Source organism: Sander lucioperca, chromosome 15, assembly GCF_008315115.2.
Source record: "Sander lucioperca isolate FBNREF2018 chromosome 15, SLUC_FBN_1.2, whole genome shotgun sequence".
In the NCBI taxonomy this organism is placed as follows: domain Eukaryota; kingdom Metazoa; phylum Chordata; class Actinopteri; order Perciformes; family Percidae; genus Sander; species Sander lucioperca.
The window spans coordinates 11215487-11239001 of record NC_050187.1 but is presented as its reverse complement, the minus strand read 5'-3'; the positions used below and the strand labels follow the sequence as shown (position 1 = coordinate 11239001).

The window sequence follows — 23515 nt, the reverse complement described above, 5'->3', positions numbered from 1 at the left end:
TGGGTCTGTCTTTTTAAACTCTAACTATCATCTCTCCTCAGACTTGTCAGCTTTTCATCAACGTAGCCATTGACTCTCCGGCCATCGACTACCATGTCTCACTGGCCCAGAGTGCTTTGCAGGTGTGTCTGGCCCACCCAGAGCTCCAGAATGAGTTCTTCTGCCAGCTCATTAAACAGACCCGCAGGAGGCAGCCACACGGCCATCCAGGACCGCTGCAGGTTTGCATTCTCACCACACAGTGGCAGCAGTAGTATGTGTTATTTACAGGAAATACTGACATTTGAAAGAACAGGGTGTCTGAAAAAAAGGTTTGGAATCATCAGCGTTCACTGAGTAAATGGATTTCATTTTTTTTAAGTGCTTAAAAACATATGGAAACAATCAGTTTAAAATCCTTTCAGTCTATGTGGACAATCCTAGCTTTAAGTTTAAAACTGTACTTTTGAAGAGCCGTGTATCCCTTATTTTGGCTTGATTACCAAAAGAGCTTTTAGATGCAGAGAGCAAGTCCTGAAAAGGCCTTGAAATATATACCTGCTTTTAAAGACCAGAAGCTCTCCTGTAGTTGTGATCTTCCGTATCCAATAACCAAAAATACCAGTAACACCAGCAGAGGGCAGAAATTACAGATGAATGTTCAGCACTACCTGTTAGTTTCAAAACAGATAGGAAATTCCAAAGTATGATTATGTCTCAGGAAAAAAACAGAATGAGTCATATCACAGTTTCCTCTGTGACATTGTACATGAATGAACTCAGTGTCTAATTAACAGGTCCAAAACCAGACACAGTTGTTGCAAATTGTTCCAAAAAAAATACAGTATGTGACAAGGAGAAGCTGCAGTTTGTCAGTCTGTCTCTCAAATGCTGCACCGATGCTTCTAGTGCTTTCTATACTGATTCTCTGTCTCGTGTTTGTGACAGTTTGTACAGAATGTGTGCTTGCATGTCATTCTTCAGGGTTGGCAGTTTCTAGCCTTGTGTGTCGGATTGTTTCTGCCTCAGCACCCGTTCCTCTGGCTGCTCCAGGTTCACCTCAAAAGACACGGAGACTCCAGGTGAGAAAACATCAGGGGCCAGGACGTTAGCATGAAGAATCAAGGGGCACAACATTTAACAAGGGACAAAAACATAACGGTTAAAAAACATAATCATTTAGAAACACCACAGAAATTATAAAAACAGCTTCTGGAGCTCCAGCCCCGAATATTTTCACCAAAAGTCCCAAATATTTTAGGTTTTTAAAATAACTTCATCTTCATGTCATTTCCCCTCAGTCTCTCTGACTGGACCGGCAAATCAATGGAGCAAAAGTTCTATTACTGGGGAAATATCGCCACATAGTCTGTGAACTCTAAAAACAGTTTTCCAGATTAGTAATGCTGTTTATGCCTAATTCCTACCCTACCTATGTTTTGTAAATTAAAAATAGTAACCTCAGACCATTTTTGCCTATTTTTAGGTTGCAAAAGTAAAAAATTAGTCATTCTCAACATTTCTTGTGTTCGGGTTTCAGAATGATGAAGACAGTTGGAAAACAATTACATACAAAAGAGGATGTAGGCTCTATAGGAAGATGCTTTTCCTTGGCAATTATCATGTTTGTTTTTTTTTAACAAATGATGTACAGATTTTTAGGCATTCTAGTATCTGAAATGGCTTGGAAACTAGTGCATATAGCTGTCGTAAATGGAGCATGCCCCCGGACCAGTTTGGGCTGAGCCCTGAAGGTTTACAAACTTCTGGCTCCGCCCCTGTTATTACCCACATGTTATACTTATATTAACTAGGCCTGCAACTAAGGGCTATTTTCAGTAGTAATTCATCTGCCCATTATTTTGTTTTCATTAATCATTCATCATTTTTTTCTGTAAAATGGTAGGTAGTTTCCCCCAACCTGGTTTTTGAAATGTCTTGTTTTGTATAAGATTTGCACTGAGCAGAACATCCTCACATTTGAGAGGCTGGAACCAGACAATGTCTTGAAAAATGACTCAAACTATAAAACCAAAATAATCAATTATCGAATTAGTTGTCAACTGATATTCTGTCGACCGCCTAATGATTTTAGTGATCGTCGTCATCTATGATGTCTTTTGTGCAGGGCCAAAGTTGTCTTATTGTACATACTATACTTAGATAATACTGACATGACATTATCATGGAGCCAGCCTTTTACAATCCCTTTAGCAAATCCTTCTGTACTAACGTCCGTGGTAGCCTCATTATTTTTCTCTGTGCACCACAGAAACATAATGCAGACTACAGCACATGTCACAGCTTGTTGCTGTGCATGTATTTGAATACAATTTGGCTGCTCATTCCATTACCTCCCTCCAGAAATGTACCGAAGGGTAAATCAACTTGGTTTCAGTTTACATACCTCAGTTCGTGTGAAATATAGTTCTTTATGTACTGATGCAATGAACATTGTAAGAACTTAGAATCGACTCATATAAAGGGGTACTCCACCCATTATACACATACAAACACATTCAGTTTACTCATCACGAGGACTACTCAGCCTGTGAAAACAGTATATATTAGTACAAGTATAAGGTCAACTGGGGCTCTGAAGTCGATTTGCCTATCTTGGATTTAGTTTATAGCTATTTTTAACCAAAAACAATTATCTGGTGTAGAGCTTGAAAGACGTCGGCGTTTACCATGCAGGGAAGGCCTAACTAAAGATGCTATTACAGTTTTTTTTCCTTCACAAGCCTTCACAAACACCAAATAAGAATGAAACAACTATACACTGTACCGTTTGAGAGAAACAGGTAAAAGAGCAAAGATACCATTATGTCCAGGTAAGATGTCTGAGGCAAGGCAAGGCAAGGCAGCTTTATTCGTATAGCACATTTCAGCAACAGGCCAATTCAAAGTGCTTTACATAAAAACGATTAAAATACAAGAATAAAAGTATAAGAAAAAAAAAAAAAGTGTGTTAAAAAAGTATAAGAAATTAAACATTAAAGAGCAGTTAAAAACAGTTAAAAATATAAAAGCAGATACAATTTTATTTTATTTTAAAAAGATTTTATGGTGCTAGTATTGGCTTATGTATAAGCCGTTGCTCTATACACGCAATCCACCCTCAATCCTTGCCGTTTCCAGAACGGGCCGGTCCCACCGGTCTTACTTTTTAATTCAGTATAAGAAATGAACAATTATTTACAGTTTTTCTCAATTGCTAAAACACAATTACTGAAAATTGCTACATTTTCTGAAAACATTAAACACAAAACCTCATCTTCAAGCACTATTTACAAAACCTCTGACTCCTCTTGCAAAATTAAACTTTCGCCTCAAAACAGTTTTACCTGTGTTCAAAATCAAACACTGCTCTCAAATCATAAACAAAGTGATCAAAATGATATACACTATCAAGCAGTCAGTAAACAATACACCAAAAAAATAGAAAACACATTGTTCAAAACATAGTTCTCAGGGAGAAGTACATTTTTAATCTCAAAACAAATTTCATATTTTTCCGTCATTGTCTTTGGATGAACGAAAACATGTTCTATCATAGTAGCTCAAAATTGATTAGAAATTACTACTGTGCTTTGCTCTATGCAATTGTTTTTGTTCTTCCTCCTCCTTGTACCCCTATTTTTACAGTACTGTACCCTGCATCTCACAAACTTGTCCTTTGTCTCTGTGATACTGATTCTTGTAATTCTTTGTTGATATGAACCTGCAACCAGCCAAAATCTATTGAGCAGTCAGTACTGTTACAGTAACAAATGGAAAGCACAATGTTCAGGGCCATACAATGTGTCCATTGTACAGTATACAGCCTACAATGCACTGTACTACAGTATACAATACTCAAAGGGACAAAAATCAAAGGAGTAAACATGTGATCAATGTGCTTATTCTTGTCTTTGGGCTGGGTCAGGCCAGAGCACTTCGTCGACATCACGAGCAATATAGTCCCTCCTGAGGCAACGGGGGAAGAAGCCTCTTGTGTGCCGTATCCAGCCCTGACACCTCGCATACACACTCGTCCTCTCACATTGTTTCATCTATCCATTCTCAGACTTTCTCCTTCCTACCTTCAACAACCTGTTTGCTCTCTGAACTGGCTTATATTGGTTGTGTCACATCATTTGAAACAAGTGAAATCAATTTTGAGTGGTTGTGTTCAATCAATGTTCTCTATTTTTATGTGATTGTCCCCTCTTGTGTTTACCAGTATGGATCACATGTGCATTAGAGTGCAGAATGTGTTTTGAGAACGAGAATGTGTTTAGAGTTTTGCTGAAAAGTCCAAGTGAGATCTGCAAATGGTGTTTTACCATGTGAAATGGTTTAAGGAATTGACAACAGACAACAGAACTTTCTTCAGCCAATGGGTTTTAGTGTTTTAGCAATTGAGAAAAACTGTAAAGAAAGGCAACATCAAAAAGAATGGTCTTCAGCCTTGATTTAAAAGAAGTGAGAGTTGCGGCAGACCTGCAGTTTTCTGGGAGTTTGTTCCATTGTTTAGTGACAAGAAAAGGTGGAGTTGTTGGAAAACCACTTTTTCAATGATTTTACTTAAAAATGGAAGGTTTGATATCGGCCTATAGTTGCTCATTAGTGAAGTCTTGATTGTTCTTTTTTAAGAGTGGCTTGATGACTGCAGTTTTTAGGGCCTGTGGGAAGATACCTGAGAGAAGAGACGTGTTTACAATCTCTAGAAGATCTGAAGCCAAACAATTCGCCCTTTGGTAGAATATCAAGGCAACAGGAGGAGGTTTTCAGTTGTTGTATAATGTCCTCCAGGTTTTTATGGTTGATCGTATGAAATTGGGTCATATTGGAATTTGTTTTGCGTGAACGCTGTGACAACACATATCCTGTACCTGATATGGAAGCACTGACGATCTAATTCTTAAATCTGAATTTTGTCTTTCAAGAAGGAGGCAAATTCATTACAGGCCTTGGTAGATAAAAGTTCAGATGCTACTGGTACTGGAGTAACAAAGTACGTGAATTATTATTGTTTCTGCGATAATGTCAGAGAAGAAGGACCGCCTTGCAGTCCTCAGGTCCAAATTATAAATGCGAAGTCTCTCTTTATAGTTATTATAATGGACCTGGAGATTCGTTTTTCGCCACCTGCGTTCAGCTTTTCGCCACTCTCTTTTTTCTGTTCTCACTAGTATAACATTTCTCCATGGAGATCATTTCTTACCAGAGACAGCTTTGACCTTAGTGGGAGCAATGGCATCAATAACATTTGTAATTTTACAGTTGAAATGATCTACAAGCTCAGTGACTGAGACCCCAGAGAGGGCGGGTGTGGAGGAGAAAAGCTGAATGAATGTTTCACTGGTGTTTTCAGTGATATATCGTTTTCTAATTACCTTTGTTTGAACACTTTTGTGCACAGAGATAGTGCCATTAAAGAAAACACAGGAATGATCAGAGAGAGCAACGTCAGTCACCACAACCTTGGAAATGTTCAGACCCTTGGAGATAATCAAGTCCAGAGTGTGCTCCTTATTGTGTGTGGGCTCCGTCACATGCTGAGTCAGTCCATAGTTCTCCAAAACACAACACAGTTCTTTGGTCCCTTTATCCTGGGGGGTTGTAAAGAGACAGGGGCTAAAACGGATCGTTTCAGACAGAGGGCGAATACAGATATATTCAGACAGACAGTATGAGAAAAATAAAGTGATTTTTGAACATTAAATTATGTAAACATGTTCTAGTAGAAACCCGAAATACAAGTATGAACCTGAAAATGAGCACATATGGGACCTTTAAATGTGTCTCCTGTAAATCTCCCAACCTTATGGAAGTGCAATACTAAGAGTAGATCACTGGAGTGCCCCTATAAGAGCATACATTAACATTCTCCAAACATATATCAGCATAAACATAGGTATATGGTGATCACTTACTAGATTAATCATGATCATTTAGTGAGCACAGCAATATTGTTCACATACTGTATATTCCAAATTGTAGCTGCTCTGAGTGAATTCCAATTACAGTATATACTTGCTGTACCACTTATATACTGTACTTATATACACTGTATCCTCAGGACTGAGGTGGGTAAGTATGCCATCTACTGCCAGCGCTCTATGGAGCGGACCCAGCAGAAGGGCGAGAGGCATGCCAGGCCGTCCCGTATGGAGATACTGTCGATCCTACTGAGGAATCCCTATCATCACTCTCTGCCATTCAGCGTCCCTGTTCACTTCCTCAATAACACCTACCAGGTAGTAATACACAGGAAGACAGACAATAACAATAACAGTGAAGCATTCAAAGCTAGTTCATGCTAACGGTTTTAATCTTGCTTCTACGTTCTTACATCGTAGCCTGAAATCACACACAGTTTACACGTACAACAACAGTCCACTGTAATAAGTCACAAGTCATAAGTGTTTTAAACTGTCTGTGCACATGCTCACATGCTTCACTGCCCCACCCAAGCATCTACCTGTACGCTCTGAGTCAAGGTTTCTCTTGAAGTGTTTGTTTTTGTCACTACCTGTCCCCTGGCTCTCTCTGTGCATGCTTTCAGGAAGTGATAACATCTCACAATTCCAAAGAAAATATTGCTACATGATTGCCATTACATTTAGAATCGCCCCTTGGGATGAATTGTAATCATATTGTTGATCTCTCAACTTTTCTTCTAGGGTCGGCATCATGCAAAACTTTTGTTTATCCAATACCTTGGCCTGCAAACCTCATCAAATTCCCATCAGCCTCAGCTGCACTTTGTGTTTGGTGCTAAGTACCAAATGTTATCATGCTTACACTTTAAGCTTACATGGTAAACATCATGTCAGCATTTTCACGTTGAGCATGTTAGCATGACAACGTTGGCATTTAGCTTAAAGCACCACTGTGCCAAAGTACAGCCACAAAGAGCTGCTTCTTGTTAGATGATGAGATGGCCGAAAAAAATGCTTCCTTACTCTCATGCATGTATTTATCAATATGTTTAAGAAGTGTCTCTATATTCTCTGCAAGTATGTGCTATGTATACGGGAAACCATTCTCAATTTGGAACCATTCAAAGTTGAAGAAGATTTGAACGTTTAGAATTATTTTAAAACTTTTGCTATCTGAGCGTTGTCCTCTGCATTTCGTCGCATTTCCATAGGTGGTGAGCTTCGATGCTTCGACCACAGTGGACGAGTTCCAGTGTCGCCTCAACCAGGACACCGGCATAAGGAAAACAGGGCTATCTGGTTTCAGCTTGTACACTGATGACCCTACTGGAAGAGAGCTGGAACACTGCCTGCAAGGAGGCATCAAGGTGCATCTTTTTATTCATGTGACGACGACTTTTTAAACATAGGAAGTGTTATATTAACACTTAACCCTTAACACTTCATGCGAACCTGTCGTCTCCATATCGCCTGCAGATTTGTGACATTATCTCCAAATGGGAGCAAGCCTCTAAGGAGCAGCACACTGGCAAGTCTGAAAGCACCAGGACTGTCCGCCTCACCTACAAGAACAGGTAGAGAAGGACCCAACCAGCCCTATGGTGGCAAAAATTTTAATATTCATACAACGTTCAACAGGTTTATGATAATGGGTCACTTTACAGGAATACAGCAGAATGTATTTTTTACTTCAATTACTCCATGGGTCTTTAACGGTTTTTAGGCCAAGGACCCTTAACCTGAAAGAAAGACGAGCAGGGACCCCCTACTACATATATTGTATTGCGTTGCATATTAAACTAGGCCTAACATAACATGTAGTGTAACTTTTTATGGTGCCCTACAATACTAAGCTACTATTTACATATTCAAATATCATCATGTTTCAATGTCAAACATACATGTGGAAGGCACAGTGAATCCTTAAAGGACAATTTCGGCGCAAAATGAACCTAGGGGTTAATAACATATGTGTACCCAGTCAACCGTTCTCTGGGACATGTTTTCATGCTAATCGCATGTGTATTTAGCTTGAAACACGCTAGCGCAAACCGGTGATCAGCTGCTAACGCTAGCTTTCTAGCTAAATCGCTATTTTATACCACTAACAAGGCTCAAAATAGCACCACACTTCAACGGTAGCATAATGAGGGTCCCTACATATAAACCGAAGCATTGAGAACTTTGTAAGTGTACAGACAGTTTATTAGAAAGATTATAAAGACAGTAGTGTTCATGTTTACATGCGGACGCCATCTTGGAAAACAGTCATGACCAGTCGAATCACGAACGTTGTGTTTGAACTATGTTACTGGTTACTGGTTGCACGGCGTTCGTCGTTCGACTGATTGTGTTTTCCAAGATGGTGCCCGCAAGAAGACCCTCATTATGCTACCGTGGAAGTGTGGTGCTATTTTGAGCCTTGTTAGTGGTATAAAATAGCGATTTACCCTCTGCCCCGAAAGGTAGCATTAGCAGCTAATCACCAGTTCACGCTAGCTTGTTTCAAGCTAAATACACATGCGATTAGCATGAAAACATATGTCGACTGGGTACACATATGTTATTAACCCCTAGATTCATTTTGCGCCGGAATTGTCCTTTAAGCTTCACTGTATATGGATGGCTATGATAGTGGGTACCTTACCTATAGGCCAATAAACGTATCATCAATGTTGTTGGGGTTGGTGCTGTTTTTTTACGAATAGGCCGATTTATCTTTCCCAATAATATGTTAGATTCATGTTAATGTATATTTTCCGCTTATTTTAATTTTGGGGGGAAAAAACCTTCTAAAATGTATTAAACAATAATTTCACGGCCCCCCCTGCAATGACTCTGAGGACCCCCTAGGGGTTGAAGATCACTGATTTACTCTAAATCTTCTTAAGCTCAACTGTGATGGAGACCAAACGGTTTTACTGTTTTGGAAATACAACACGGACAACCCAAGGAAGTTCAACAATGTACCATCTATTGTATCTATCATTCACGTCTGTATTTTCCAACTTCTAGCCTTCTTTTTCCTTTTTTTCACTTTTACTGTCTCTGTCTTTCCCTTTCCATCCGCTCAGGCTGTACTTCTCACTCCAGGTCAGGGGGGAGTCAGAGAGGGAGAGGTTGCTGCTGGCTTATCAGACAAATGAGGCCATTGTAGCGGGACACTTCCCTGTCAACAAGGAACTGGCTCTGGAAATGGCTGCCCTGCTGGCCCAGGTCTGACAATTACAATGAAAAAAATAGTTTGTAATAGTGAGATATAATCATGTTCTCAGTCATGCATTTGTTTTATACACAGAGGGAGTGGGCTCTTAACTCAATCACCGTACGACATCTTCTTAGAACACTGAACACATGCTTCTAATCAGGCCACATTCTATTCCTTGGTACAAACTCAACAGAATAATATTATAACAAGATTACATAGGAACCTCACGACAGGAGAGCAGAGTCCCAAAACCGCATTTGCTAGACCTGACCAAAATCCAATACAGTATTAACACTTATGTGTCTGTGTTCAGGTGGAGTTTGGGGACTTTGAGCGTCCCTTCTCAGCTCCTGGATCAGCCCAGACCAAGTCTAACCAAACCCTGAAACAGGTTCTGGACAGATTTTACCCAAAACATTACCGCAGGACCACGTCTGAGGAGCAGCTCAGGTACCAGAACACAGAACACTGGCTATGATTCAGTCTACTCACATTTCCTACTTTCATGTGTGTGTGTATCTATTTATTTAGTTGGCTATATATTTCAGATTTTTAGTACGTTAGCTCAGTTATAATGGTATAATCTGTTTGTTACAGTCATAAAGTATAGGTTTCCATCACAGGAAGTTGCCGTGGCAGTTAACCCCTTAATTTCCATAATCCTGAACATACATAACTTTTATCAGCATCATTCATACTAATCCCAGTCTGATTACATCTCTGTAGAAAGTTTTTTGAGGTCGAAAAGCTGTAGAATCAAACAATAGGAGTCTTTCAAGTTATGCAGCACAACCGATTTTAAAATGAACACTGTTGTCATAATAGATTGTGGCAATCAAATAAATATGTTGAATGTTTTCCACCTCCCCCTCTGTCAGACAACTGCTGCTGCGCCTCTCTGCCCGCTGGGCCTCCCTCAGGGGTCGAAGTTCCCCCGAGTGTGTCAGGATCTACCTGACCGTTGCCAGGAAGTGGCCTTTCTTTGGAGCCAAATTATTTGAAGCAGAGGTAAGTGTGTGTGTGTGTGTGTGTGTGTGTGTGTGTGTGTGTGTGTGTGTGTGTGCGTGTGTGTGTGCGTGTGTGTGTGTGTGTGTGTGTTTGTGAACTGTGAACTGTGAACTCTTGTACATTAAACAACAAATTATCTTATCATCAGCCTAGATTAAAAAAATCGTCATCTGATTAAACATACAGTGTATCCACTTTATGTGTGTCCTGTTCGGTGAGGATCTAGAGCAGTGACATTGTAATATGATTGTGTAGCATACTGTTTGTATTTACTCTCAGTATATTAGTATTATGAAAATTGATTCGGAATTGATGTGTGTGTCTCTCTGTTTTTAGTCCATCACTCCCTCTCCAGAGCAGGGTGCACGTGTTTGGCTGGCAGTGCATGAAGATGGTATTGGCGTTCTGGAAAACAACTCTGTTGTAAGCGTCTCCCATGTACCTGTCCTGACATGTTCAAGTTGTCAGTTAGAAGTCACTGAGAGTAGAATTATTTATGAAGTATTTATGAGTCATACAAGTAGTTGAATAGGGTTAAACGAAAACGAAAATAAGCAGTGCAAAATTATTTTAGTAAACTGACACTAAACAAAAAGTGGCACCTTCAAGAAAAACTAAACCTCAACTATTTGCCGGTTTAAAAAAAAAGAATAGAAATTAAATACAAATTAATAAATTCAGTTTTAGTTGTTATCTATAATATATCACTACTTAAAAAAAAGGAGACCGCATGCATTTCAATCCACTCTCATTGTGACACAACCACAAATATTGAACTGACATTCCAGGAGATGGCGCTGTGCCGTAATTGCTTCACATCGGACACTTAAAGGAACACGTCGACTTATTGGGACTTTAGCTTATTCACCGTAACCCCCAGAGTTGGATAAGTCCATACATACCCTTCTCATCTCCGTGCGTGTTGTAGCTCTTTCAGACGGCTCCACCGGTAGCTTAGCCTAGCACTAGTGCTTCGCCTTTCTGAGAATATAGTTCCCAGTTTATATAAGGTTAGAAGATGGCTGTGTCTCATGTGATCTTGTTATTTGTACACCCTGTGACTATACAAATCACAACATGTAAATAGGAACATGTTGGTGTTATTTTGTCACTCATTTGGAGCAGTAGGCTAGTTGGAACCAATTATCTTCAGGATCCGTGCTAGGCTAAGCTACCGGTGGAGCCGTCGGAAAGAGCTACAACGCGCACGGAGATGAGAAGGGTATGTATGGACTTATCTAACTCTGGGGGTTACGGTGAATAAGCTAAAGTCCCAATAAGTCGGCGTGTTCCTTTAAGTAGCACAAAGATTAAACATTAAACATCACGGCCATTCTCCATGTGTTTTCGAATAGAATGCCTTTTATTGTCATTATACACATGTACAACGAGATTGAAGCAACTCCTTTTCCAGTCTCAACATGTACGCAAGAGAAATGTAACAACATGGAATAAAATAAGTTGTGCAAAAGAAAAAGGGGGGGGGGAGGTGCACAGTTCTGAGATGCTATATACATATATAAAAATAGAAAGATAAATATGGTTTGTATACAGTGTGATACGCAGTGTGAAATAATGATATTGCACAGAATTATCAGTGTTATCAGAAGTATTAAATATTAAATATTGCACAGTAGGTGGGTAGAAGAAAGTCCGGGGGTTGGGGGGTAAGACTGTGAAGTGAAGTCAGTGCATGTGTAAGTTCAAAGTGGTTATGGCTTTTGGAAAGAAACTAGTCCTTGTTCTGATGCACCTTGTTTGTATGTAAATGTAGCTACATAAGTCTGAGACATTATACCTGGCCATAGTGGCCCTAACTAAAAACAAACTAAGACTACTGTAAAACTAAATCTTTCTGAAAAATTGAAACTAAAGTTAAACTAGCAAACACACTCTGAAAACTAACTAAAAATGAAATTGAAAAGTCAAAACTAAATCAAATTCAAAACCATTATAACCTTGCAGTGGAGCAGGAAATGGTTTCTAATATTAAGCACTCATTTGACGCACGGTGTTTTGATGCTGACCAATAAGCACACAGTGATGCAGTGTTTTATCTAAATGTTCAGTAAGGAACTTGTTACGATTCTGGGATTAAAGGACCCAAATGCAGGGAGAGGCAGGCAGGCAGGCAGGAGAAGGTTTGTTAGGTCTGATTTATTAGTCAAAACACAAAAATGAACAAAGGGAGTCCTGGATGAAGCAGCAGGCAAAAACCGATTCCAAAACAAGAAAAGGCATCCAACAAAAAACCAAGGGAGTCAAAAACCAGGGAAATACAGGAGGGGTAGAAACAGACCAGAAGAGACACGGAGAAGCACACAAACTCACACAAACGGACGACACAAGGACACAAAACAATCTGACAAGACACAAAGGGAAACACAGAGGCTAAATAAACTAGGAGACGAGCAAACCAGGAACAGGTGAGACAACATCAGGACGGGGCAGGACAATCAACCAAGGCGGGAAAACACAAAGTAAAGCTGGACATGACAAGACAGAATCAAAATAAAACAGGAAACAGGAACAACCGACAGAAAACATGAAATCAACTAAACACAGAAGCTTGACACAACACAACAGAGAACACAGGAATTAACCAAAAAACACACAATACACAGAACACAGTCAAGACAGGGTAAACACCATAAATAAACGTACAGAAATAATAATACAGGAAACCAAAATATACAAAACCAGGCAACAGAAATGTCCAAACCATCACAGAACTTTTATTTAAAAAAAAAAAATAAAAAAAATGTTTTAGTCATGTCATACTTGCTTGTCATTATATGGTGACAGTCGTACATGAGACAGATCATTTGCCTCCCTCTGGTGCGCCCAAAGGAAAAACAGCCAATCAGAACCGAGGAGTCTTTAATGCATTGACAATGACTGCTTGTGAACTGAGATCAAACCTCAAACCAGGCAGTGCTGATCAAATATGAATCAAGACTCTGTCACTGCGTTGCCTACATCAAACCTCAACTGTTTTCAGAAATATATTTTAGTGTTACTGTTTAGCTATAAGAAAGTTTGTGACCAAGTTGAGCCAAAATTAATCCCCGCCCACCGGCTGGAGCATTGTGTATGAATGTCTCTCATCTAGCGGTGAAATTGTATATGACAAGCAACTAAATATTGCTTTCTAGCCCCTCCCATTCCGAGCGCGTTTTAACTTCTACGGTGGCCGAACCGGAAATTAGCTCTTAGTATCTCCTCTTACGCGCAGCTGTTGTAGCCACTCCAATATTAACTTTGGTCTTGTTGCTTTGCCTGTCGTGTTGTCGTTTTAATTCTCTTTTTCGCTTCCCTGTAATCTCCCCCTGGCATTCGTCACGGTGCCACTGAGTGTAAGAGGGCCAAAGGTGGAGGTATGTCCCTCTTTGGCTATTGTATTTTAAAGATGGAGGCGCAACATGGCGGCCGCCATTCAAGCGACTCCCTCGTATGTATTCTGAATGATTCTAAATGGCCGATTCTACGCTTACGAGAATACTTTGATTAGTTGGTGGAAGTAATTACACATGAATGAGCACATATTTGTGAAAGAACAAAGGGCTTTTTGCTAAGAATCAACTCAAAAAATTACACAATGTAGATTTAAGTTTTGAGCAAATATGGCTGAAAGTTATTTTTCATAAAAGATACCAACTGTAGCTTTAAGAAGCTAAGTATGCATCCAGTTTTCCTTAAGTTCTGACCTTTGAAAGACACATTTCTGTTTGGCATCTGTGGTCTGAAATCACTACTGTATTTATAATATACAGTCCCTCCAGAAAAATGCGATTATACGATCGCATAATTCAATGCATAATCAGCCAAAGTCTGCATATTTATGTGGGGGCCGCATTTTTTCAAATACGCCGCACTTTCGCCGCATAAATTGCCGATTTCCGCGCAAAATATGCGGGGCTTGCATGATTTCATAATCCCCGCATTTTCGTTGCAAAAAAGTCACATATATCTTAGCAGAAAGTTGAAAAATGTTGCGTTTACTTCACACACGAGCAGCCATTTTCCCCTGTTGCCATGGGAACGTTATGAAGTGACGTAATTACACGACGTGAACATCATCGAAAAGCTGCAAACCCCGCGGTGAAGCCATGATGAAACCGCAGTTTTTGCATAAAATTGCATAAATATCCCGCATATTCCATCGCATTTTTTAAGAAAACGTGCCGCATAATCAAGGAGTTTTGCCCAATCACAAAAAACTGCATTTTTCTGGAAGGACTTAATATAGCTCAATTAATGCGACTACATGATTTTTGAAATGCACGTCACATTAGTTGGACTAAAAGAAGAAGATGTTGACACTTACAATTCAAAATGCTGATAAGTGAAACTTGCTGTCACTTTCTCACACATATGATACTTGTGTCATAACACAAATATGTGCATCTGTGTGTTCAGAAGCCGCTGGTGTGCCACCCATACAAGAGCCTGATGACGTTCGGAGGCTGCAAACAGGACTTCATGCTGGTCGTGGGGCAGAGCATCGGGGCCAACGCCAGCAAAGACAAACCTACAGAGAAATATCTATTTGCGATGGACGCCTCCAAGGTTAGTGAGAGATTAGACTGAACCCTGGTGTCCGATGATGAGTGGAGTTTATCACATCATGACCATTCAGACACTCAAGTAGGGTTTACCCATTATGCAGTACGGTTTTATCAGAATACAGCATTGAAAACCTGATTGGAAATATAGTAAATATTGGATAGGATAGAACAACTTAGTCAGCCACTTGTTTCAAAAACAATCCCAGTGCTGGTTCCATGGTATCAGAATTTTAGATCATTTTCATTTAGGTCATCATCACCTAGGAAACATGTTAGGAAACATGAATTGGTCATGGGGCGATTGGCAGCCAAGTGACAGCACTCTGATCCAATTGAAATCAAAATTGTCAGACTGCACTCTAGCCTAATAGATTGGGGGACACCAGGGGAGGGGCAATCATATTTCAGGAGGGGCGGGGGCCACCCCATGCCCCCCCCCTTCTAGTCCCGCCCCTGCCACCTTTTACATTCATGGAACCTGTTAGACATTAATGAAATAAACAAAACATGAACTCATTCAAATAAAACACAATGAGACGTCTATCAGCCTGGTGCCAGCCTTAAACAGTTTAACCATTAATAACACTCGTGGCCTACTGACAACCCAGACAATCTACTTATAAGGATTAGTTTGGCATTCCGGGAACTTCACTAACTTGTTTTGTTGCTCAGTGTTGGAAGAGCAGTACGCCTGTAAATATGAATCTGGAGCCAGCAGACCGTTTACCTCTGTTTCTGGTCTTTGTGCTAAGCTAAGCTGACCGGCTGTTGGCTCCAGCTTCATATTCATAACAGATATGACAGTGGAAAAAAGTCAAAGTGTTTTTCCCAAAATGTTGAACAGATTCAGTAATGAATGAGTTCTGCCACATGTCAAGTCTAACCTGTGCAACTGCTCTTTTAAATGGCAAACAATTATAATCCCCAAATAAAACATGTTTTTTGGAATAATTTAGCATGAAAATGGTGAAAATTGAGGCATTTTAAGTCACTGAATATCACAAAACCCTGTCTGTCAGCAGCTTCAGTCTTAACGTGTCAGTACTGTTGTCGCCCTTGATAAAACCATGTGACAAGTTTGTTGAAATTAAAGTTTTTTTTAGTTGACTACTTTATAATTACTAGCACGTTCCTGCTATCTTATACTGCAAATCCTCAAGTGCCTTCATCAGCTTCACCATATAAAGGATTATTGAGTGAATTTCCAGTCCATGCAAACAACATGCACAAACACGCTGACGTCCATTTTTGTTTATGTTTCGGTCGACAGATAAGGGAGATCACCCTCCTCATCTCCAGTTACATCAACAGCGCTCATCAGCAGAAAGCCGCCGCCCACCACCTCTCTGCCCCGGCTCTGATGGTGGCCCAGCCCATCAGTCTGAAGAGCAGAGATCTGAGGAGCAAATCCCCACCGGCACTGGGACGCCCCAGCAAGACCCCCACGCTGCTGTGACGGCGCAAACCTATCACGTCCCCGATCTCTCTGAGGAACATTCACTTCGCTGAGCTGCCTTTTTCACCTTGTTTGAATTTTGAAAATGAAGGATTTATTTACAGCTGCGCAAGGCCTGAATTCCATTGGCACAGAGCTCTTCCTTCTTATCAGTGTGATCCTGTAGATGTGTCTCTTTGGGCCAGATTCATTTCTTCTATGTGGAATGGTCACTTCTCTGCCTACTGGAAGTGACAAGTATTGTCTTCCCTAAACCATGGTTGCTCCATCCACTTGAGTTTGGACTCGTTTTCATATCCGTTTGGTATAATTTGATATCACAGACGAGCTGAGGTTGCAGCAGTTTACTGCTATGATCATACAGGAGTTCTAGGAGTTGGTGTCCTTTAATTTCAAGCATTTGAACTCCTGAAAGGTGACCTACTAGTGCATTCCTCAGAGAACATAATGGAACTGGAGCAGTGAGCTGGTACAAAGGTGTCCTAAGAGGCTTTTGCTTAACATTCTGCATATTTGACATATATTGGTCTACCTGATGAATGTGTCGCCTTTGTTTTATGTCAGACTCTAAAGAAAGGTCAACACTATTTATTGACAGACTGAGCTAGTGTTTTAAAGTCTCCAATAATCCATCTGTGCTGTGTGGTGCATTATCTTTTTTTTTTTTTTTTTTTTAAAGGTGTTCTTTGAAGTAAACTTTTGTATTCCTGTCTTAAAAAAAGAATGCACACACAATTTAGAAAAGGCAATGACGCCTTGTTAAGGAGGGTATTTTTGTATCTTTCTTTCTGTCCCCCTGTAGGGCACAATAACTCTACCAGGAATTAAAACCCTTACAGTGTTGGATATCGTTGTATAATGAAGGATACTAATCAAAAATGATGAAAGCATAGGGCAAGACTGCAGCTGAAGAAAAATGTTAACGTAGTTGTGTGTGTGTGTGTGTGTGTGTGTGTGTGTGTATATTTGCAATGCAACAGATGTGATTGGTAAGCCCGTAGAGTGGGCAAGTTGGTTGCGACGGGGAAAAGTTTGTAGTTTATAAGAGGACGCCAGTTTGGACCCTGTGTGCTCTTAGTTACTGAATAGCCAGGAGAGTGGTGAAACTTTAATCATGTACAAATACTTTCTGGTGGCGTGCACGACTAAAATCAACGAGATCCCTCTGCTCAGTATTTCACGACGTCATTTAGAGAAGTAACACAGGGTTCAGGTAGATTTTGAGGAAGATGGTCAGGGGATGTGATAAGGGAACAGGTTGGTGAAAATATGTTGCGGTTGCTCGGGTTACAGAGAAATGGTGTTTCTCTGTTCTGTCAACTAGCGTGACACAGAATATGATGGTATCTCAAAGAAGCAGTCTTCCTCTTCTCTAATCCAAAGATAAACTGGAAAACTAATTTTATATGTATGGTACAAAGCCAAGGTAAGGTAAAAGCTGATTTTCCCTCCCAGTATTATCTGAAGCCTGTGAGTATTGTCAGGTGTTATATTTATTTGTCATATAAAATAATCATCCTTGGAATTATTGTACATTTCTCATGCTTGAATAAACTTAAACAGCAAACAGCATACTTGTTTCACTGAGTGTATACAATCATCTTTCATACAATCTATGTCCAATACCATAGAAACCAAAAGAGGCAGACACTCTTTCCTACTTCCTCCAGTTTCTCTTCCCATAAAACGTGCCGTCCAGCTTCCTCATTGGTGCGAATGTTACTGACGCGCCGATACCTGCAACAGGTGCCTGACAGCAAGTGGCACGCCTCATTCCTGTAGTCTCTCACAGAGAAGAGAGCGAGGAGAGGTGGGGGTGGGGGAGGATATATGATACCCAACCTGTCTGAACTAGTTAAGAGACATGCTTTTGTCCTTGCATTGCTATGGAGCAATAGGGAGGGAGGGAGGGAGGGCTTATGTGGGAGAAAAACTGGGTGAGGCAAGAGAACTAAGACATAAAAGACAAACGATCAATGGAGAAGAAAAATGGAGAAACGGATTAGAATCAAACAGAGGAAGTCCAAATGCATGAAGTCCAATGTATTGCAGATATGTGCTTTCAAAGTTAGGCTGTTTACAGCTTCTTTTTTTTATGTTGACTTTGTTTTGCTTTGTGGTTTCGAGGAAGACTTAACCCAACCCTTCAGTGGGACTTAACAATTGTGACACAAAGGTTAATCAGAAACTGCATCCTAAAGTGCTGCCTTCAGCTGGAGCACGCCCACACAAAACACTGAGGTGTTGACACTCATGTTTTGTTTTTTTAAACCTCCATAGGTTTACCTGAATTTGTTCATTGAAATGCAACTTGTGCAACAACTTCCCACCTCGCAATCTCTGCTCAATTAAGAGGATTTCTGCCAGTCACTGTAGTCTTGCTTAAGTCCCTTTATTAAAGTCAGTATTTATTGTGTATGAAGACACTGCGTGAGTTTGTTTATGAATGAGCCAGAACCTGACGAACAGGTTGAATTCGGTACAAAAAAGGTTTCAGAGATAAAGCTAGAAATGACAAACCACCTCCCTCTACGCTAACAGCAAGGTAGTCTCGGCCAACCAGTATCGCCCGATACACAAACCACTCACATTCCATAGGTCTGAGCTCAAACCCAACATCTTTCATGTAGTTGGAGAAGAAATATACAGGTGTATTTTCCAGGTGTGAACCACGCAAAGCCGAAATTAAAAGTTGCCTTCAAAAGAAACAGGGACACGATCAAAACTGGTCTGCCACACCCATTCAAAAATGTCATCCGAGTAGGAAACCTGCCCCATGTCAACAAAGGCCTATTATGTGTGTGTGTGTCTTATGTGAGACAAAGGGAGGGTTAAAAGTGTCTACGGAATATATCCATATACAGAATATATCCATATACTGTAACTACCTTAACACATCAAGTGTTTGTGTTGACTGTAAGATTGGAGTATCAGCGCATACATACAATTAAAAGACTAGACAAGCTAAATTGTGGCTTCCTCTAGCTTGTTCCCTTCCCCCCCCCCCCCCCCCCCCATATATGATCTGCTGTACTTCTCCACTGTGCCCAAAGTCTCTCAGACAAACCCTTACATTGCAACGAAACCTGCACAACATCCAAGAGTCTTTAAAAAAAAAAAAACTTTATTTAAAAAAAAAAACAAACACCCAAAACACAGTATGTAAGAAACTGTACAATCTATGATGTGGAATTTAAAACATTCAACAAGTTCTAACATTTAAAATGTGGCATGCGCCAAGCATATTGTAAAAAGCAGTTTTTAAAATGGCATATAGATTGGACGATGCCTTAAGACTTTGCAATTTATAAATAATGGCGGTACCAGTAGTGCCAACATAAAGCAAGTTCATTGTTCCTTTACGATCTGTATTCCTCAAATAAAAATGGTAAATGGCACACACCCACTGCAGAAAAGTTAATCCAAAAATGTGATGTACAAGGTTACTCTTCATAGACTCCTGCTGCGATAAAGATATTCATTTAAGACATGGTCGCCATCTCGCTTGTCTAAAATGAAGAAAAAAAAAAAAAAGAGCAGATAAAAACATGGTGTTAAAACACCATTCGAGGTGCAAAAAGTCCATTTTACAGAGTGTTGCTGAAAAATGTCAATCACAAGAAGTTAATCTTACCTGGGCTTGTTTGTACTTCCGATCCTGTCGCTTTTTGGCGAAGAACTACACACAGACACAAAAAAAAAAAATATTAAAATTCAAAACGATAAGACTTGCATGGTAAAGAAAATCAGTGGTTGAGCCAGATTAATGATAAAAGTAGATTCACTCACCAGGACCAGCAGGCCGGCAACCACAGCCAGGACCACCACCACGATGACAGCGATGATCCCACCAGACAGGTTCTTCATGGTGAACGTCGGGGCCTCCTCGTCCACGTAGTACACCAGGATGTTCTCCATCTCCACGTTCTGGTTGCCCAGAGTTGGCGCAAACTTCACCTTGTCATCCTTGAACAAAGGCAGCACCTTCACCTGCAGGAGATGATAAAAATGGTAGCGTCAGTCACTGGGCCTCTCTTTAAGCCTCATCTACTGTACAGGATTTTTTATTTTTATCCATCAACATACATCTTTCTCCATGTAGTAGGCCATGTTGGCCAGGTCATGTTGGCGGTTTCCTATTGGCTTCTTCACATCCACCACAATCATGCGAGAATCAGCGTCATACTGCAGGATGATACTTTGTTAGTCAGGTATTTTTGTAATTATATTCTGACAATTAAATAGACAAAAAAAAAAAAGCTGGGTTCCCCCACCTTCCCAAATTGTACACTCACCTCAACATTCTCCACCATGCTCTTGTCAAAGTTGCCATAACGTGTTTGAATGGCATTTGCAATTGCGCTGTATTAAGGAAAGAAATTACAATTACGACATATTGAAACTAATGTTAATTCTTTTTTTTATTAATTTCAAAATTAAAAAAAAAAGCACAGGCTGTTAAAAATACTTACGCCTTCAAATCGTTGGCATTCAATGGAGTTGTCACAGGTTTGTGGGTCAGCTGAAGACGAACCCAGCTGGAGAAAAATGACAAACGGTAAACTGTTAAGAGTTGAACAGTAAAACTACTCCATCTAGCTAGTTCTCCACACTGATGGGAAGGGAAAAAAATAAATAACTTACTGGGTCTCCACCAGCTTGTCACACTTGATATTCTTATCTCCCTTGTCAGTTCGACGAACACCGGCACTGTTGACACACCAGCACTCCTCAGTGTTGTTGCACTGCTTGGCCTTGAAGTTGCCATTGCTTTCACACTCTGGGTCATAGATGCCATCGTTGTCCACAAAGGCAGATTCCACTGGCTTTCCTCCAGTACGGGTGGACAGGCCCTTTTTAGCTCTGTACATCTCAGCCTTCATCAAGAAACACTTAGGGATCACTGAAGGGGAAACAAAAAAGAAGGCCCATCATGAGCAGGTGACAACAAAACAAACCTGCAACAGGGAAGGAAATCTACAGGCTTGATCACAGCTTACATATTTTACTTACATGAGGAGCAGTTCAGCGGTTGTCGTATATTATCGCCGAGCAAAATAGTACACACACATGGTGTACCATCACAGTTTGCCCACTTCATCGTGTTACATTGACCTAGGCAGAGATACACAAGGATTTGTCATTCAGGCTGAAACAATTAAAACAACTTGAAGTAACTGGAGTGCCTGTAAAGTTATAATGCCACTTCATTTTATTTTTTGGGGGGCTTTTCCGCCTTTAATTTTTCACAGGACAGCTAGGCGAGAAAGGGGAGAGAGAGGGGGGGGGGGGGGGAAGCCCTGCAGGAAATTTGTCACAGGTCGTTTTCGAACCCTTCACCTCTGCGTCGACGCATAAACCTCTCAGTATATATGTGCGGCTGCTCTACCCACTGACCCAACCCGGCCACGCCACTTCATATTTTTAAAATTATGTAATCGATGATAGTCTTCGACAATATGCAACATATTGGATAGGGGGGCTATAATATGATTTAGTTAATCATAAATAACCCCAAATCTATGCAAAATGTAGGCCATCATATGCGTGGTGGAAGACTAATTCATACAGGATTTATTGTATTGTCGGTGACACAGCCCTATTACAGAGAGAGGAAAGGGAAGGGGGGGGGGCGACGACGACAAGTCACGTTAGAGCAGATAGACTAGCAGGTTTATTGAACACCTGGGCGTTGGTTTCTCCAAACAGACAAGTCCCCAGGGCAGTAGGAAACCTCCCAACCCCCACTCTAACAAGACTATCTAAGTTTGATATCTAATAACAGCTTTAAATCCCGTTTTCCCCCCATCACTTCTCGCCAACAAAGTCACTAAATACGAGCAAACATTACACCTACGGTAAGAAAAGGTGTTTAGAGGTCAACCTCTTAAAACACACCACTTAAAAGTATTTCAACCTATTTTTCCTGTTGTTTTTTTTTTTTAGTAACTAAAGCTACCCAAGTACTGAGAAAACGTAGGCCCACTTAAAATACAAATATCACAGAGTCCCAATTAAGCGACATGTTAGGCCACACTGCGTTGTGACGCATTTTTAAGACTAAAAGTTGTTTTTTTAAAATCATCTACTTACAGTCTTGAGCTGAGGCTCCCGCCGCGAAGGCAACGAGAACGAGAACAGTCCAAATGCTCATGATGAAATTGGTCAAACTTGGAACGAATTAATGAAACAAAAAAAAGTTTCCCTCGTCGGCTTTCTACCCGTCCGTCGTCCACTGAGGTCAAAGATGGAGTGAAGAATGGCGTCCCGGTGTAGGCTGTACAAGGCTTCCTTTTTCTCCCTGCAGGTGTGTCTAGTCCAACCTGTTTGGAGAGAGAAACTCAACGAGCTTGCGCAAACAAAGGTAAGCAGCACTCAAAACAGAACGAGCACCACCACAAGTGACGTTGTTGCGCTGAGCTGAGAGATTGTCGTCCAACTGACAGAGAGCTCTAATGAAGTACATTTATAAGACAAGTAGTCTATTGACGTCACTCCAATTTGCATAGTGGTTGATCAAACGCACCTTTTTCCCGGTATGACCATATTTGCTCTCTCTCTTTCTCTCTCTCTCTCCCCCCTCTCTCTCTGTGTGTTGACATACAGTATTCTTTCAGCTTGTCAATAAGCCAAGATTTCCTTAATTATCTGTGATACTTCTAGCTAAAAAAAAGTCAAATAGACCATATTGAAAACAAACCTCTCCACTCTGTTAGTCACGTGCAGTTTAAAGTATAAGTTATCGTTGTAAAACTGTCTTTTTATGTAGTAGTGATCTTTATACTTAGAGAGTTGCTATGGTCTTTCTGCAGGATGTTGATCATCACAGTTTACAGTGGCTTTTTATATGTAAATGTCTTTATTGTATCATTGTAATATGCCTGTATGATAATATACGTCACTTTAGACAGTTTATACTAGACATATGTAATGATATAAACGTAGTCCCAATATATTGTATTATACCGTGATATTTTTTCACTTTGTATTTGTATATCTTTGTAGTAGGTGTTCCTTCAGCTAGACGTCATATATCAAATTCTGTGCTACATTCAAACCACCAGCGGTTTCCAGAGTTGTGTGTTCCTGTTCATTTTTTATATCATAGATCTAAAATATCCCAATATGTGGAGGAAATGCACAGTGTTTAAGCAAATTGTTCTCTCTATACTCTCTACATATGTTGTTTATTATAAACAGAGAAACACTGTGCGACATGATGACATCATCAGCTGTCGAGCAGGTATCTTACCTGACAGAAACCTGAAGTTGGAAAACATTTCTCAGGCGTCGTGACTCACACTCTTTTGGATGACGCGGGTGAGTCAAAGCCTCAGATCTCATAGAGATGATGTATGTGAGAAAT

General features: G+C 40.4%; 2 protein-coding genes across 2 annotated transcripts in view; one reads left to right on the top strand and one right to left on the bottom strand.

The window, feature by feature from the left end:
- Positions 1 to 17717, top strand: part of plekhh2 (pleckstrin homology domain containing, family H (with MyTH4 domain) member 2) — a 49419-nt gene extending 31702 nt beyond the window's left edge. The window contains exons 20-30 of the mRNA XM_031284123.2: positions 42 to 221; positions 964 to 1061; positions 6047 to 6224; positions 7121 to 7276; positions 7386 to 7483; positions 8984 to 9125; positions 9431 to 9567; positions 9996 to 10125; positions 10462 to 10548; positions 14545 to 14694; positions 15964 to 17717. Of these exons, the coding sequence (XP_031139983.1) occupies positions 42 to 221; positions 964 to 1061; positions 6047 to 6224; positions 7121 to 7276; positions 7386 to 7483; positions 8984 to 9125; positions 9431 to 9567; positions 9996 to 10125; positions 10462 to 10548; positions 14545 to 14694; positions 15964 to 16149 (1542 nt within the window). The 3' untranslated portion in view covers positions 16150 to 17717. The remainder of the gene's footprint in view (positions 1 to 41; positions 222 to 963; positions 1062 to 6046; positions 6225 to 7120; positions 7277 to 7385; positions 7484 to 8983; positions 9126 to 9430; positions 9568 to 9995; positions 10126 to 10461; positions 10549 to 14544; positions 14695 to 15963) is intronic.
- Positions 17718 to 19261: 1544 nt separating this feature from the next.
- epcam (epithelial cell adhesion molecule) lies at positions 19262 to 22599 on the bottom strand. The gene is made up of 9 exons (XM_031284124.2): positions 22243 to 22599; positions 21163 to 21264; positions 20794 to 21052; positions 20622 to 20687; positions 20445 to 20511; positions 20236 to 20334; positions 19939 to 20139; positions 19784 to 19828; positions 19262 to 19658 (listed from the first exon to the last, which is right to left on the bottom strand). The coding sequence occupies exons 1-9, from the start codon at positions 22301 to 22303 to the stop codon at positions 19632 to 19634; spliced, it is 927 nt and encodes a 308-aa protein (XP_031139984.1). The 5' UTR covers positions 22304 to 22599; the 3' UTR covers positions 19262 to 19631.
- Between the last annotated feature and the right edge of the window lie 916 nt (positions 22600 to 23515).

Excerpts from the sequence above, each read along its gene's own strand:
- epcam (XM_031284124.2), bottom strand. The coding sequence starts at position 22,303 with ATGAGCATTTGGACTGTTCTCGTTCTCGTTGCCTTCGCGGCGGGAGCC. Across the intron at positions 21,265-22,242 it reads GGGAGCCTCAGCTCAAGACT|GTCAATGTAACACGATGAAG; the intron begins GTAAGTAGATGA and ends ATCTCTGCCTAG. Across the intron at positions 20,140-20,235 it reads CCTACTACATGGAGAAAGAT|GTGAAGGTGCTGCCTTTGTT; the intron begins GTATGTTGATGG and ends CATCTCCTGCAG.